Source organism: Toxotes jaculatrix, chromosome 4 (assembly GCF_017976425.1).
Source record: "Toxotes jaculatrix isolate fToxJac2 chromosome 4, fToxJac2.pri, whole genome shotgun sequence".
Lineage (NCBI taxonomy): Eukaryota > Metazoa > Chordata > Actinopteri > Toxotidae > Toxotes > Toxotes jaculatrix.
The window spans coordinates 19,917,301-19,932,525 of record NC_054397.1 but is presented as its reverse complement, the minus strand read 5'-3'; the positions used below and the strand labels follow the sequence as shown (position 1 = coordinate 19,932,525).

General features: G+C 40.0%; 1 protein-coding gene across 2 annotated transcripts; it reads left to right on the top strand.

Moving 5' to 3' along the window:
• prkacab (protein kinase, cAMP-dependent, catalytic, alpha, genome duplicate b) lies at positions 1-14,380 on the top strand. Of its 2 annotated transcripts, XM_041035178.1 has the most exons (11): positions 1-636; positions 2,618-2,679; positions 3,962-4,090; positions 6,199-6,297; positions 7,772-7,854; positions 8,094-8,220; positions 9,190-9,285; positions 10,002-10,124; positions 11,223-11,282; positions 11,397-11,501; positions 11,603-14,380. In XM_041035178.1, the coding sequence occupies exons 1-11, from the start codon at positions 591-593 to the stop codon at positions 11,726-11,728; spliced, it is 1,056 nt and encodes a 351-aa protein (XP_040891112.1). In that variant the 5' UTR covers positions 1-590; the 3' UTR covers positions 11,729-14,380. The 2 variants fall into 2 exon arrangements, with proteins under 2 accessions (XP_040891112.1, XP_040891113.1); XM_041035179.1 differs by lacking the exons at positions 7,772-7,854; positions 8,094-8,220.
• The last annotated feature ends 845 nt before the right edge of the window (positions 14,381-15,225 follow it).

The window sequence follows — 15,225 nt, the reverse complement described above, 5'->3', positions numbered from 1 at the left end:
TGTAGTTCCGTCATCTCGCTCGTCTCCGAGGCTACGGGGGGCCAATGTTGATTTGGGCGAATTCCCGTCGTTGTCGGACCCCGCCGAGGTTTAATTTTTAAAAAGCTGGGTTCGCTGACGAAAAGTGGCAGGCTTTCGATTGAGAATATTGCATCCCCGCCCTCGGGATCGCTGTTTTCTAGGCTGGGGGAGAGGTGGGGAGCCGGGGGGCCTCGCTCGGCGGGGGCTGTAAGGAGGGACAGGAGAAGACTGGATCCTCCGTGTTCAGGCCAACTGTGCCGAGCTCGGCCTGACAGTCCAGCAAAGCCCCAGCGACCGAGATACCACAACGACAGCGCCCCGGGGTTTTAAGCTCGATATCGGTCGCCGGTTGTTGGTGACCGCGGAGTGAGTGAGCCCGCAGCACTATCCCGTCTTGCCGTGGCAGCGCATCAGTAGCTGTCAGGCTATTAAAGATCAAGAACTCGGAGTTAGCGCTTGGTACAGCTGGATTTAGGAAATACCGTTCAGACCTAAACAAGCTTAGGTCGGCTTGGGAAGGCTGCAGGGCGGCCAAAAAGCCACGGATCGCCCGTTGACAAGTTGTCATCATGGGCAACGCGCCCACGGCCAGGAAGGGCAACGAGATGGAAAGTGGTGGGTACCGTCGCCAGTGCACATCACTCCTGGGCAGCACCTGCTCTGATACAGCCTCATGACATGATCGCAGACGATGTGATACAACAGGCTGTGTTAGCTTCACAGAACAAGCCATACACTGTTAATTAGAGGCCTGCTCCTGCTTTCTAGTTCATTATGATCCACTCGTACGTTCATGACAGGTCCTTGCTGCAAACGAATTAGCTTGTACTGTGCAAGGTCCCAAAAACCTAAATTACATATATTTAAATTGAGGAGCGTTTTATATACAGATGAAGCTCAGGAGTATTGTTCAGTTCTGGACGTTTTTTGATATGATTTATGTGGATGCTAAGGCAGGATGAAGCAGGATGTAGAGCTGTTTTCCATGGCCAGAATCCCTGAATGAAAACAGCCAACAGCAACTGCATGTTAGCATCTTCCCTTCTCACTGAAATATTGTCAAGATCACAACAATTTATATGTCAGATATTTCCCAAAACACGTTAGGCCTGTTGCTCCACTCCTTTGCAAAGAGATGTTATTGAAAATGTCGTGGGGACTATTTTGTTTGGTGGACACATAAAGGTCTGCAGGTCCTAGTATGTCTGCTGTACTGTAAAAACAGTGGGAGGGTTACTGTTCTGCAGAAGAATGAGATTATGCTAATAGATAGGTGTATTTATTGGAGTAACTTTTTTTGTTGTTGCCATTACATATGTAATACAAACTGTTCTGTTATTTCTGGCAGTGGTTGGGCATATATATGTGTCTTGTACTCAAGGCAGCCTTGATATGGGCTGGCTGGGCTAAATACCATACTCATACTTAAAGTATGTGTGTGTATGGTGCAGCAGTACATTGCTATCTTATCAACCAGATATTATTTTCAACATGACATGGTTTAAGAAGCTCTGAGAAGAGTGTATTATCCAGTATCATAGTGTTTCTACACATTTGTCATCCATGTTTTTCCAGGGATTTGAACACTTGACCTGTTGAAGGAAAGTAGGAAATATCTAAAGCCAAGCCTAAATGTTAATGTGTGCTTTATGCATGTGTTTGTTTGGTTTCCTTCATGTTTACTCAGTTTATTTGGGCTTCCTTTCTCCTTAAAGGGGTACTCCAGCAATTTAGTATTGTACTTCCATAAAGTTCAGGGACTAACAAGAGACAGATTGAGGAAAGACTGGTCAAAATCAATATCCTGACTTTTGTTTCCTACTATGAGTCAAACTTTAAAAAGACTAGATTCTACAGTTCCCATAATGCAACTCTTACAGTGAGGGTCTAATAAAAGTCTCAAGCCTGACCCGGCCTGATGCTAATGACATAGTCAGGGTTATTTTCTCAGACTTTAGAAAACGCCCAGCAGAACCACTGAAGAAATTATACAACTCTTTTTTTTACATGACTAATAGTACTCTCCATGATGAGTAAACAGACATTTATGTGGTGGATTATTCTGGATGCAGTATGTAAAGAATCAGCACAGTAAGAGATATTGAGGCTCATTCTTCTGCCTTCAGAAGTCTCCATTGGGCTTTACTAACTGAAGAGCCTTGCAGACTTTGACACACCAACATGATCTCTCTCCTCTTATTTTTGGCGTACATCTGGAAAAAACAAAGTTTAATCCAAAGCAGTATTGCCAGGACAGTCCTGGTGTATCACAGGGGCAAACCATATTACCACCTGTTTTAAACCAGCTTGGCACCTTCTTGCATTAATTTTTGCATTGTCTATGTGCCTTGTATCTATCAAAATCCAGAAATGATTAAAAATGGAAAATCATCATTTCAAAAATGTTCTTTAAATGACACAGAGGTGACAGTATACAGTATTAACTGGTCTATATTTCTTTAAGAAAAAGAGAAACATTAGCTATATTCAGTTGGTTTCAGAAAACATAAGAGGTAGACACACATAGACGTAGACACACACACACAAATCACTAAAGCTTTTCTTCTGTAAACAACGGTGGTTTTGTCTTCCACAGTCAAGGAGTTCCTTGCTAAAGCCAAAGAGGACTTCCTCAAGAAGTGGGAGAATCCTGCACAGGTTAGTGTGTGTGTGTGCATGTATGTGTGTTCTGACATGACATTAATGTTACAAATCTTGTCTCTATTGTAATCTGCTGTACTGTATTGGCTCTTTTGTATGCATTAACATACAAACAAACCAGTAGTTTTTCAATCAAATTCAATGTGAGCAGACTTATAGTCTATGTGTTGGATGCTGTCTTCATTTCCTCTTGCAGTTTAAAAATGCCACACGTCACTGGTGGAATTTCACTTCTTTTTACATTTATTTAACCCCAGAGTGGGATGTTTTTTTTTTCTGCTTTACCAGCTACCACTGCAGGTAAATGTCAGCCATTTCCTTGGATCATTTTAATATATTTGGATGATGAAGTAAAGCAAGTGGCTAGTAAAACATAGGGCAGAGGTTTAGTTTTCTTGTTTTTGAATTAAATTGAAATCCTATTGTGATGTTTAGTGGTTCACAAATTCCTGATGCTGAAGTTGTTGATTTCAAATTATAATTCTAAACAAACAAACTTTTGTTTCACGTGTGAAGACTTTTGTATATATGACATGACACTGAATATGATTTTACATGTTTTTTTGTATCTTATCTTTTATCTTCTCATCATAATATTTTTATTCATTTAAGAAAAAAATGGTCTGGATGATAATCAGCTGTATCATCCAGCCTTAGAAAATAGATGAAAAAGTTGGCTGTTGCGTGAGCTGCCATGCAACGAAGCTTTTAGACCTCCTGATACCATGGTTTACGGACATAGATAAGAACATTAAATACACATCTGATCTGTATTAGTATTCTTTACATTATGCAGTATATATAACATTCTCTTTATATATAAATATACTGTTTCATATAAAGGATATATTGCATAATATATACACTTGATTTGTACATGAAGTATAAATCTGTTAAGTAATCCTTATTTCTGAAAAGTTTACTTGTGTGCATTATTTTCACATAAATACATGGCTGTGATGTAGCGACCTCCTCACTATTCTAAAGTAGTTATAAAAACAAGAGCGCACTTGATGTGACAGTGTGACTTTCTTTTTTTATAAACTTTGTGTAGATGATCTCAATCAGGATAGATTTTAAATTATATTTACCACATTCCTCACACATTACCTTCATATACTACATGCGTGCTGACACATTTTCTCACATGCACATATAAGCAACACATGACAGGGGAAACATTAAAAAGTAAATAAAATAACTTCCGGCACCACAACACCCCCCCCCCCAGTCCCGTTTTCACAAAAATCAACTAACCCTTTTTGTTTTGTCTGTTCAGAACACTGCTTGCCTGGAGCAGTTCGAGAGGTTGAAAACCCTGGGCACGGGCTCATTTGGCCGTGTTATGCTGGTGAGGCACAGAGAAACGGGACAGCATTATGCCATGAAGATCCTCAACAAGCAGAAGGTTAGTCCGGGTCTGGGGTCAGGAGGGTCACAGTGGGATGGAGGGCGTTTAAATTGTGTCTGTCACTTAAGGACACTCACAGTTATTGTTTGTACAGGATGGCCATAGAAAACATGGACATGTCATTGATGTGAAAATTGTACTCACAAGGCCTGAGACATTTATGGAAATTGAGAAAAAGCCTGGAGCTCATTGTGCATGCTGGTGCAAAGATGCAGAGACACGACAAATCCAGGTGCAAGCCTTTTTTTTTTTTTGCTCCTATGAACCTCTTTGAACCTGCTTGTGCTGAAGCAGGCAGCGGCCGGAGTGTCAGAGCTGAGGTTGTCTTTATGCAGATCACATCACCAGCAGAGTAACTTTGGTGTCCAATTTAGAATAAAATAGTGTCTGTGTCTCTGCCCTCTCTGATCCCCCTTTACGATATATCTTAATGATATGGCATATCACCTGCTGCCGGCTAATTGACTAATCCAGTGAATGTAATACCTGAAAGATCAAGGTTCTTAATTATATTGATGCAAAAATCCTACAAATCCAATATTACCATAAAGCCTCCCTGCTCACTGATTTGCAGCACAGTCCAAACTGGAGACTAAATTGACTGCACATGTCAATGTGAGTATGTGAGTATGAGAGTTGTTGACTGTGTTGAGTGGAGGCATATTTAAAAAGCAGCAAAGCCACATCTTGAATTCTTTATATTAATATTGTAACTCTGCACCTCCTGCAGCAGAACAGTTTCCTCATACAGGACAGGGTCTTGCTGTCTGCTGGATGAGAGCCGCTGATGTGAATTGTCATTTTTGATACCGGCCTGTTCAGACTGGGAACTGCATCTCCTACTCATAAGATATCCATCCTGTTCCAGTAGCTTCTCCAGTTTGTGTCACTCTGCACCAGAATTACTCTGTGCTTGTTTGTCATAAGCATAAAATGAGTTGGTAACACACAGTCACTTATTTCCCAAGTTTCTGCTTGTGTTTGCATTTTTTAGCAGTTTCACAGGACCAGAGCCTTTAAACATTTAAGGAATATTGGAAATATCTGTCTAATTGGTCGTCTTCAAGGAGTCAAGTATCAAATGGGAAGGCCAACAGCTGACATATCAAGTTACCTTTAAAGCAGTAGTGTGCTAATTAAAAAGTGCCAGGTGAACATAGCCAGCACAAGAGCTGAGCTTAAAACACTCGTCAACAAAAGACTATTTAGAGCATTTGAGCGTAGATGCTTGGAGATGTCGGCTATGAAATAAAATTAATGCCACACATTAAATATGTCACATTACAGTAAAAATGTGGAGCCTTGTACTGATGCAGCCGTGACCTTAAGGAGGCAGACTGATACATAGCTTTTTTTTAAGCTGCTATGGGAATAAAACTGGGATAAAACTGGTGTGCACATTCATAGGAATTTATTAATAGTAAAAAATCTATTTTATGTAGTGCTTTTCAATGTATTCAAAGATGTGTATATATGTCTCATAAAAGAGCAGTAGCAGAAATAGCTCTTTGATTCAGTTCATCAAGCAATGTTGTGGACAGACAGTAGCTGTTTGTTCTGGTTCCCCAATCCATTGCCAAACACAAGTATTGACACTGTGACAAAATTCAGAATTTACAGTTTTACATAATTCACGTTAAGCTAGACTTCAGCATTTTTTGGTTGAGTACCATGGCTTTCTGGCTTTCTTTGTTGGCTGTTTTTAGCCTAACATGATGCTCTCAAGTCTAAAACATTGTAACGACATAGTTCTGCCTTAGCGCTCTGTGGCAACACGTGATTTTCTTTTCTTTTTTGCCAATATTTACTGGATCTATCTTTTGATTGAGACAAAAAAAACTAAATTTAATGTCTTTATCTGGAAAAGTCAGGTCAAGGGCTGATGACTGTCATTGTAGATTTGCCAGCATGTTTATGTATATGTGAAAAAGAACTGAGATTATGCTGCTCTGATAAACAGTAGTTTCCTTTTGATATGACATGGTTTTAGTTTGTTTTTTTGTCTGTTTGGTTTTTTTGCAAGACATAATATGGTCTCTCTCTCTCTCTCTCTCTCTCTCTCTCTCTCTCTCTCTCTCTCTCTCTCTCTCTCTCTCTCCTTTCAGGTGGTGAAGCTCAAGCAGATAGAGCACACTCTGAATGAGAAGAGAATTCTTCAGGCCGTCAGCTTTCCTTTTCTGGTGCGGTTAGAGTACTCGTTCAAGGTATGCACAATTTTAGACTGTGTGCGTGTGTATATCTGTCGATGATGAGTGAATGGCCAGATTTTCCCCCTTCCACCCGTCAGCGTCCACCACTCATACTATCTCTAAATCTGTATTTGTGTTTCTGAGGTGATCTATTGAAAAGAAATTAAATATTTTACCAGGCACACCCAGTTGTCTGGGAAGTGAGCTGTCAAGGATTTTGCCTATCATGAATGTGCAGAAATACATACTGCTTGGCTGTCATTCAGCAAAACAAGTGTCACAAACACCTGCTGGTTTGTGATACTGCCCATGAACTGTTCGTCATGATATTATGTCATGTCTTAATCTGTGTTTGCTGTCATTCATTTGAGCTATACAGAGTAAACTGTTTTTTTCTGTAAGAAAAACAAAAGGAGACATTATTGTTTCTTTGCAGTTGCTCATTAATCGGAGTAAAAAAATGAAACATGCATACACTGTAACACACAGTTAATTTAAAACCCAAATTTGAAATTAATAGTAAAAATGCAGTAAAATAAAAAAATATAAACATGCCCAGATTCTTGCCATTTGTGGAGTATACAGTGCAATACTCTGGAGTCACCTTGGTCAGCTAATCATTTAAGACCACTACAGCAATATCTGTTATCAACACACAGCAGGCCTTGTTCTTATAAAAGGCGACTGGTGTCTCTTTAGTCTTGTTAATGTTTAGCTCTGGGTAATTCCTGTCACAATGATCTGTCAATTCACTGATTGCATCCTTATTATCTCTTCCATTATCACTGACCATTAATCATATTAAGGGTGAGTCAGTAACAAATACAGACTGAATTGAGCTCAGTCCACTACATGTGCAGTAAACTGAAGCAGAATTGTACTCTCACATTCCTTATTTGTCAGTGGCTGTTTGTACCCGTACAGGTAACCCAGCTGATGGCCGTAGTCCAGTTAAAGCCTTATTCGGGTTAAGCTGTTTAGATGCACTGTGGATGCCCTGGGACTGAATATCCTTGATGCCTCAAATAAACCTATTAACAGAATATTCCTGTCCACGTGCGCCGGCCAGCACACAGATGGGAGACTTCAACAAACACTTTTTTAACTCAGCTTGAGAAGCAGTGGGTTAAGAGTGAAATCCTCCTTGATAATATAAAGCTAGTGTTATTCAGCTCTATTTAGGGGTCTAAAGAAAATATGATTTGCAAAACAAGTTTTGAAAATAGAACATGGCAAAGTAAGCGTATAATAGACCCAGTTACACACTTCTTCATTAGGGCTTTTATATGGTAATAACTTCAGCTATTAAAAGTCAGTGGATTCATTTATATTGACCCACAAAATACTGTTTTCATGTCGTCCAGTTGCCTATCCCCTGTGTGTGTGTGTGTGTGTGTGAGTGTGTGCGCGCATGGGCGCTTGCTAGGATTGCATTAATGCATGTGTGTACGTGAGTGAGTGTCACTAACAGGTCCTCTGTCTTCCCCAGGACAACACTAACCTCTACATGGTGATGGAATATGTACCAGGTGGAGAGATGTTCTCCCATCTACGGAGAATTGGCAGATTTAGGTTAGTGCCTGTATGCAGCAACAAGTTTACAGCACTGAAGCATTTCATAGGCACAGAGAGAAGTAAACTGGGGACCTGGGTTCTCTCAAATCAGCTCTGTTCCCCTCTATTCTGTTCTCTTGTGCTCTGCTGTATTCTGTTCAGCTCTCTTCTCCTCAGGTCTGTTTTAGCTTCCACTCCACTAATCTGCTCTGTGTGTGTCTGTCTTCCTGTCATTGTGTGTGTGTGTGTGTGTACAGTGAGCCTCACGCTCGGTTCTACGCTGCTCAGATCGTTCTGACCTTTGAATACTTGCACGCTTTGGACCTGATCTACAGAGACCTGAAACCTGAAAACCTGCTCATAGACCAACAGGGCTACATTCAGGTAAATAACACCTGTTGAAGCGATATGCAAAAGCTGATCATAAATTTCTTCCTCACAAAGCTGGTTAACTGCCATTTATTTCTTTATGTATAAATCCCTGTATGTGCACAAACATTTTTGTAAAGGCCCACACAAGGATTAAATTAACCGTTATACAATCTCAGGAGTTTACAAGTGATGCTGAACAATGCCAGCCGGTCTTTTCTAGTCTCTACAGCTGTTTAGATGTCAGACTTGCTCCTCACCCCCCAGATATGTCAACCCACAGCCATATGAACTTGTTACTGTGCACTGTGCCCATGATTATTTTGTCCAAAAGCCAAATAAACATCAGTGCAGCATTTGAAAGGTGGACAGAGGTTTTACCTCTGTCGATGTTGATACAGTTGAATTTCATATTTGTGAGCTCTGCAACTAACAATGATGAGCATTAATTTTGCAGTTATTTTCTCAATTCATTTGTTAATTGTTTGCTCTTTGACCGATAGAAACGATGGCCAAAACTAATTAAAAATAAGACCAGAGATGTTGGAAAAAAAAAAAAACAGAATATTTGGGGCTGTATTAGTGAATATTCAGAATGATCGGTGTTCCAGAAATGCAAACACCATAAAGGTATTTGCCCCCCCATGTACTTGCTATAGTCGCACGAGTGCAACCATAGCCACAGTGTGTATTTAAAATGATTTATATTTGCTGAACAATGTGCTGACACCTTGGTGGTGTTTAGCACAGCTTCTGCTGCCCTCTAGTGGTCAATAGTGAAATGACAACTGGTGAAAGATTTCCTTTGCAGCTCCAAGATGCTCGCTCCTCTCCTTGTCTCTGCCTCTGTCTATCTATCTGTGTCTCCTTCCTTGATGTGGTTAAGCTTGGCCAGGCGCTCTGAGAGTATGTCTGCTTATTTCTCTTTTGTTCGCTCTCTTACTCACTTTGTCCTTGTCATTGCTCTTTGTCTTCCTCTCCCAGGTGACAGATTTTGGCTTCGCTAAACGTGTAAAGGGCCGGACCTGGACACTGTGTGGCACCCCAGAATATCTGGCCCCAGAGATTATTCTCAGCAAGGTGAGGCACTATTGTTCCTCCCTTTAGCTCTTTGTGAACAGTCAGCACTGTTTCCTCTCAAAACAAGACATCCTGCATATGAACAAATAAGTGGCATCCGATTGTTACACAAACTTTACTCATTACAACACGTTTCTTACAGGATGGTTGTTAATGTGAGTTGGCAGAAATGTAACACGTGGCTGCTGTTATGTCCTAAGGTTTGATTCAGAGCTTGTGGTATTTATTGTCCTACTATTTGGGTCATTCAAACCACTCTGGGCTTGTGGGTTTAAGGAACACCTGCTGAAGGACACAAAATTTTTATGCACCTAAAAATAAAAAGTAAACAGTAAAACTCGCAGGATTCTGTAAACTTCAAAAATGTCCATTAGAAGCTGCTCATGTTTGTGTATCAAGTGGTTGTGAAGAGAGTAGTTATTCATAAAGTTCAACTAGTAATATTACATTTAATTATTAAGTATTTTGACTGATGTATCGCTGCCTGTGACATGACATATCATGACAAACCAGACTTCCTCTCTCTGAACCTTTACATGGGAGACACATTGTGCTGGATAAATGTAGTTAAATGCAGTTAAACAACAGTATTAGATTAATCTAAAAAATATTTCTAGAGCAACAAACAAGGTGTGCATGGTTTTTAAAATCTTATGATTACCTGCCTATAACTCTGTCTTGTCTTCTCTCCACCCCACTCCTCCGTCATCCACCAGGGGTATAACAAGGCAGTCGACTGGTGGGCGCTGGGCGTACTCGTCTATGAGATGGCAGCGGGATACCCACCATTCTTTGCTGACCAGCCCATTCAGATCTATGAAAAGATCGTATCAGGGAAGGTGAGTTTCACCCTGATTACCACACTGTAATGTCAGCCCTGTCACGTCTTCTACTCTGCTGACTGTTTTTTTTGACATGTAACAAACAAACACACATCAGTCAAGATCAGTGGTAATTTTCTTTTTCAGTTCAGCTTTAGTTTTGAAAAAGGGTTTGATTTTTTTTCCCCCTTTGATTATCATCACTTCGCCACTGATGTATCCTCTGAATGGAAAGTGCATGTGTGGCCAGGTAGAGTACAAGGCAACAGCTTTAAAAGGTTTAATCAAAACCATCCATAAATAACTGTGTGGTAAAGCAGTCTGTTTTTCCATAGCCTGTCCATTTATAAACACACAAAATTAAAAAACACACACAGTCTGCAGAAAGCCAGACAGCAGCCTTGTATGCATCCTAGCCAGGTGCATTTCCATCTCTTCTTTTTTTTCCACACGCTTCTATATAAGGAGATGGATTCTAATGATTCTGTTGCATGTTAGGTTTGCACATGTACATATATCTCCACTGCAAACACAGGCACAAACACAGTTGTACACGCTGGCTCACACACAAACGACAGGCCTTCTTTCTTTGGGTTCAACTCAGTCATCTGCGTCCTTTGCCAAGGACGATTGTTATTTTAAAAAAATGTCTCCTTTTGTTCCTGTTGAGGTTTTTTCTGGTCATTGGTGTTTACTCTTACAATGCAGATTCATGTGTGACAGGTGACATTTCTTTTATAATCTTTTTAAATACATATTTTCATGACTGATATGTTATCAGATATCTGTCAGATATCTAATCTTTTTAAGCTATTGAGTAATAAACTGTGACTGCTATAGTTTTTTGTTTCTTTATTTGTTTGTTTTTACCCACATTTTCTATAGATCATCATTTGCATTTGTCAGAATTGTAAATTACATCAGTTCCAGTGTGATTTTACATGGGAAATTCTCACTATTGGCTGTTGTATGAAGTGGCTTTTAACATGGTCTATTCTTGTGTGATATCAATTAGCAGTAGATATTATCAAAGCAGATACATTTTATTTTTGTGTTTATGTTTTAACTTTTAATCTAAAGCTGTTTCCCTCTTCGTCTCCTTGTCTTCTGTCTCAGGTGCGTTTCCCATCTCACTTCAGTTCAGACCTGAAGGACCTCCTGAGGAACCTGCTACAGGTGAAAACAAACATCTCAGCCATTTTGATGATAAGGTTTCACATTTTTTTCCTTTGTATTCTGAATTAAATATTGTGTAAAAGTGAGCTGTGAATGTGCTGGGATTATCCTCAGGTGGACCTCACAAAACGTTACGGCAACCTCAAGAACGGGGTCAACGACATCAAGGGACACAAGTGGTTTGCAACCACTGACTGGATTGCCATCTACCAGAAAAAGGTATGCAAGCATACTGTGTGTGTATGCAGTGTAGATGTGTGACTGCTCCCCTTTTGTGCTTCTCAACTTTTTTTTTTTTTTTTTTTTTAATTTGTGTTAAGGTGGAAGCTCCCTTCGTCCCCAAGTTCAAAGGACCAGGCGACACCAGCAACTTCGACGACTACGAGGAGGAGGAGATTCGTGTCTCCTTCACTGAGAAATGTGCCAAGGAGTTTGCTGAGTTCTAGAGTTAGAGAGCGACAGAGGAAGAAAGAAGGAAGTAGGGAGAGTCAAAGGTAGGCTGGTCAAGTGGGAGACGCAAGGAGAGAGTACTGTCTCCTGTCCAATCACAAGCACCAGCTACAAAGAGAGAAAAAAATGGGATAGAGAAGGGAAAAAGAGCAAGGAGACTGATAACCAGCAGTGTTGCCTTTTCTGTTGCGTTTTTGTTGTATTTTATTTATTATTCTGTCTTATTTATGGATCCCTTTATTATGAAGGCGTGCTTCAGATTCATGGGTGTCGGGAACCCCACTTATTTAGAGTTGCCTCTACACATTTGTCACCCAAGGTTTTACCCTCCTCTTTTATCGGTTCTTTTGTTCACTTTTGCACCACAACATAGAGAGATCAGTCGGTCTGTTTTAACATACAGCAGTCTGTGAGTCATTACATGAAGCCCATTGAGTCTTGTACGAGTTGAGGTCTCAGTCTGCACAAAAGTTTCTTAAATTTAACCTGATAACCGGCTAACTTACTCTTTCCCTTTTCGAGCGAGAGGAGCATGTAAGTGAAAATTTAAATGAATCACACACATGTATGCACTTTCAGCTTAAATTATATTTTGCAGCTTTGTCTTAATTTTTCTGCAAATATTTCATATTTAGCTTGACCCTCTCATATCATACACAGCATACTTTAAGTCTCTGGCATGATGAGCCTAAAGAAAAAAAACAATGGATCCTGTGCTCAAACTAATTTCAGCCTGAGACAGATGACACTCAAGGGGGGAAAAAAGTCAATTAAGTTTACTGTGTAACACTATCGATACTTCTTATCATTGTTAGCGTAGTCAGGCTTTGTGCATATCTACAGCTCTCAGTTTTTAAATGTTATTAGATGCTAGTGGCTCTAATGATGTCATGTCACGCTAACAAACGAGGAAATGAGGATAAGGGAACAGAAATATCTCAGTTTTAATGGTGTTGTTAAGGAACACCAGAACATAATGGTATCTCAGGTTTGAACATATCACTCAATAGACATTTTATCAATGTAAAGCGCTAGAATCAGCAGGTAGGTATGTGAGACACTGGTTTATGATATACAGTAGATTTGGGAATTTAAGGATCTGGTTATTTAAGAGGAACATACGGGAATATGAAGAGTTTGGGTTAGCGTCTTCCACAGTTTTCCCCTTCCATGAGATTTGGTTTTGCTAACTCTGACAACACTCTTTGGTCTTAAACACACTTGCTGTCTCTGCTCAGAGCTCACTTACTAGTCAAGTTGATTGTGCATGTTGAATCAACCATTTGCCTGTTGTCAGTTTCAAATGAAAGAGACCATCTAAGGCAGACTGCCTCGAGCTGCCTCTGGATGGTTGTCACCAGAGCTCTTTGACCAGTCACTGGCAGCGGTCTGGATAGTGTGCTTTGGCTTTATGGTCTTCTACAGAAACCCATGTTTATGTTCATCTCCCCAGCACCCAGCCCTCTCCTCTTACTAAAGTTGGACCAGACTCCATGTGACGGTCTTACATGTTACAGCAACTCTATTCCCATTTCTGTGTTTGTAACATGCTCAGCTTTTTTTGTTTTATTCTGTTTTTCATGCGGAGATTATGATGTACAGATGACTGATACTCTGTAGAACAAGTTAGGAAATGGCAGAGCACCTGGAGCTGAACCGAGCTAGTGCAGACAAGAGACAAAAATGTTCTTAGTGCACACTATACAACTTGCCTATTTAAGGTACACAACACATAGCACTTCAGGTGTTCAGTGTCTCCTTAGCTCCTGAGCTATGACAGCAGAGTACTTAAGCAGTGCCCAAAAATGGTGGCCATTGTAGGATTGTTCATTCAGAATTTATGAAATACCATCAAGTGACACTAGTGTCTGTTTCAAACATTAAAATGCCTTTTTTAGAGCTGTATTTTAATGTGCCACCATAATATTCTAATTTGGCTCCTGCAGACGCCTCTGTTTTCCCCTCATCACTTTAAACATGTTCATCATATTTTTGATTCACTTGGGTCTCTCCTCTCCAAAATAGTTCAGATACGGGAAAATTTTACAGGCCTTTTCTCAGTATTACACATTTGTTATGTGTGGTTATGTGTGTGTATCATTTGTCATATGGAGTGATATTTAAAATGACCTAACACAAATCAGTTTGCAGAGTGAGCTAAATGAACGGTTCCAGATTACTTTTAGGTTCATGTGGCTCGATGTCTGTGGCCAGATTAATCTGCTATTGGGGCCCCGGGCCCTTATTAAAACACCATTCCTCCCACTATCTGTACATTGTGTACAGTATTGCAATGTTGGAATATTATGTGGTCCCAGGTTTACTGTGTGGTGATTGATGTAAACAGAAACTCATTTAGGAATATGCACCATGTAAGCACAGTATCAGCTGAATTAATGAAGGTCTTAAAGGGCCGTTCCACTGATTTCACATTACACTTTCATAGATTGCGAAATTTGCAGCAGAGGCTGAAACATCCTGACTTTTAGGGTAACGCTCCACAAAATTCTGGATCCTTCATCTCCCACAATGCAACCCGGTGCCATCTTTCACCGACATCATTCGAACCCCATGCTACTGTTTGTAAGGCAGGCTTTCTGTTTCAAAAAAAAAAAAAACATTTGACAGGGACAGTTCTCATTGATCATCACAAATACAACTGTAAATGAACTAAAGTTAGCATAGGGGCCTGATTTCCTCCTGTTGTCCCTGGCCAGATGTTTAAAAAGGCACACTAAAAATAAAATACATGTATGTGTATTATAAAATTAATATACACAACATAATAAATATGCACAAAATAGTACAGTACACATGCACCAATAAACCCACAGTATGGTAGGTAGTTAAGTATTGGGAGCACTTACTGTACATGTAATGGGACCCCTCTGAGACAAAGCCTAAAAATGCTTAAAGTGGGTTGTTGGCATATTCCCAGACAAAGTGATAACTCATCAAATTACCACACACCAACTGTGACAGTGAACCTGGGGCAACTGAACCAGCCTACCAACTTGTGACCAAAGGGTCCATTCCCTTCCCAGTATTACCTTTCTCTTCACTATATTTTTCACATTCGCTGAGCACTGATTGTTTTTCTCAGCTGAGGTGAAGCAGCTGAAAAAAAAAAAAATTATTCACTCTGAAGTTAAAACCATATTGGCAGTTGGATGCTGGCAAAAGCTGCAGGGTGGCTACATACCTACATGTAGTCCTCAACTGGCTTATCGGTTATTATGGTCTAATTTACAAACCGCTTTGTTGTTATTATTATTATTATTATTATTATTACATTGTAAACCACTTGTTGAGACTTCACATTCGCTGTATTTCCTCCATGTCAAGTTTAATGTTGACTATATCATCATGGACAAAATGTTTGAAGTTATAATACAATATTATTCTGTGTCTCCTCGATGTTTTTTGCAGTGATACAACTTCCTCTCGATGCAGGCACAATGCTGGTTCATACTGTCGCACTTTTTAGGGAAAC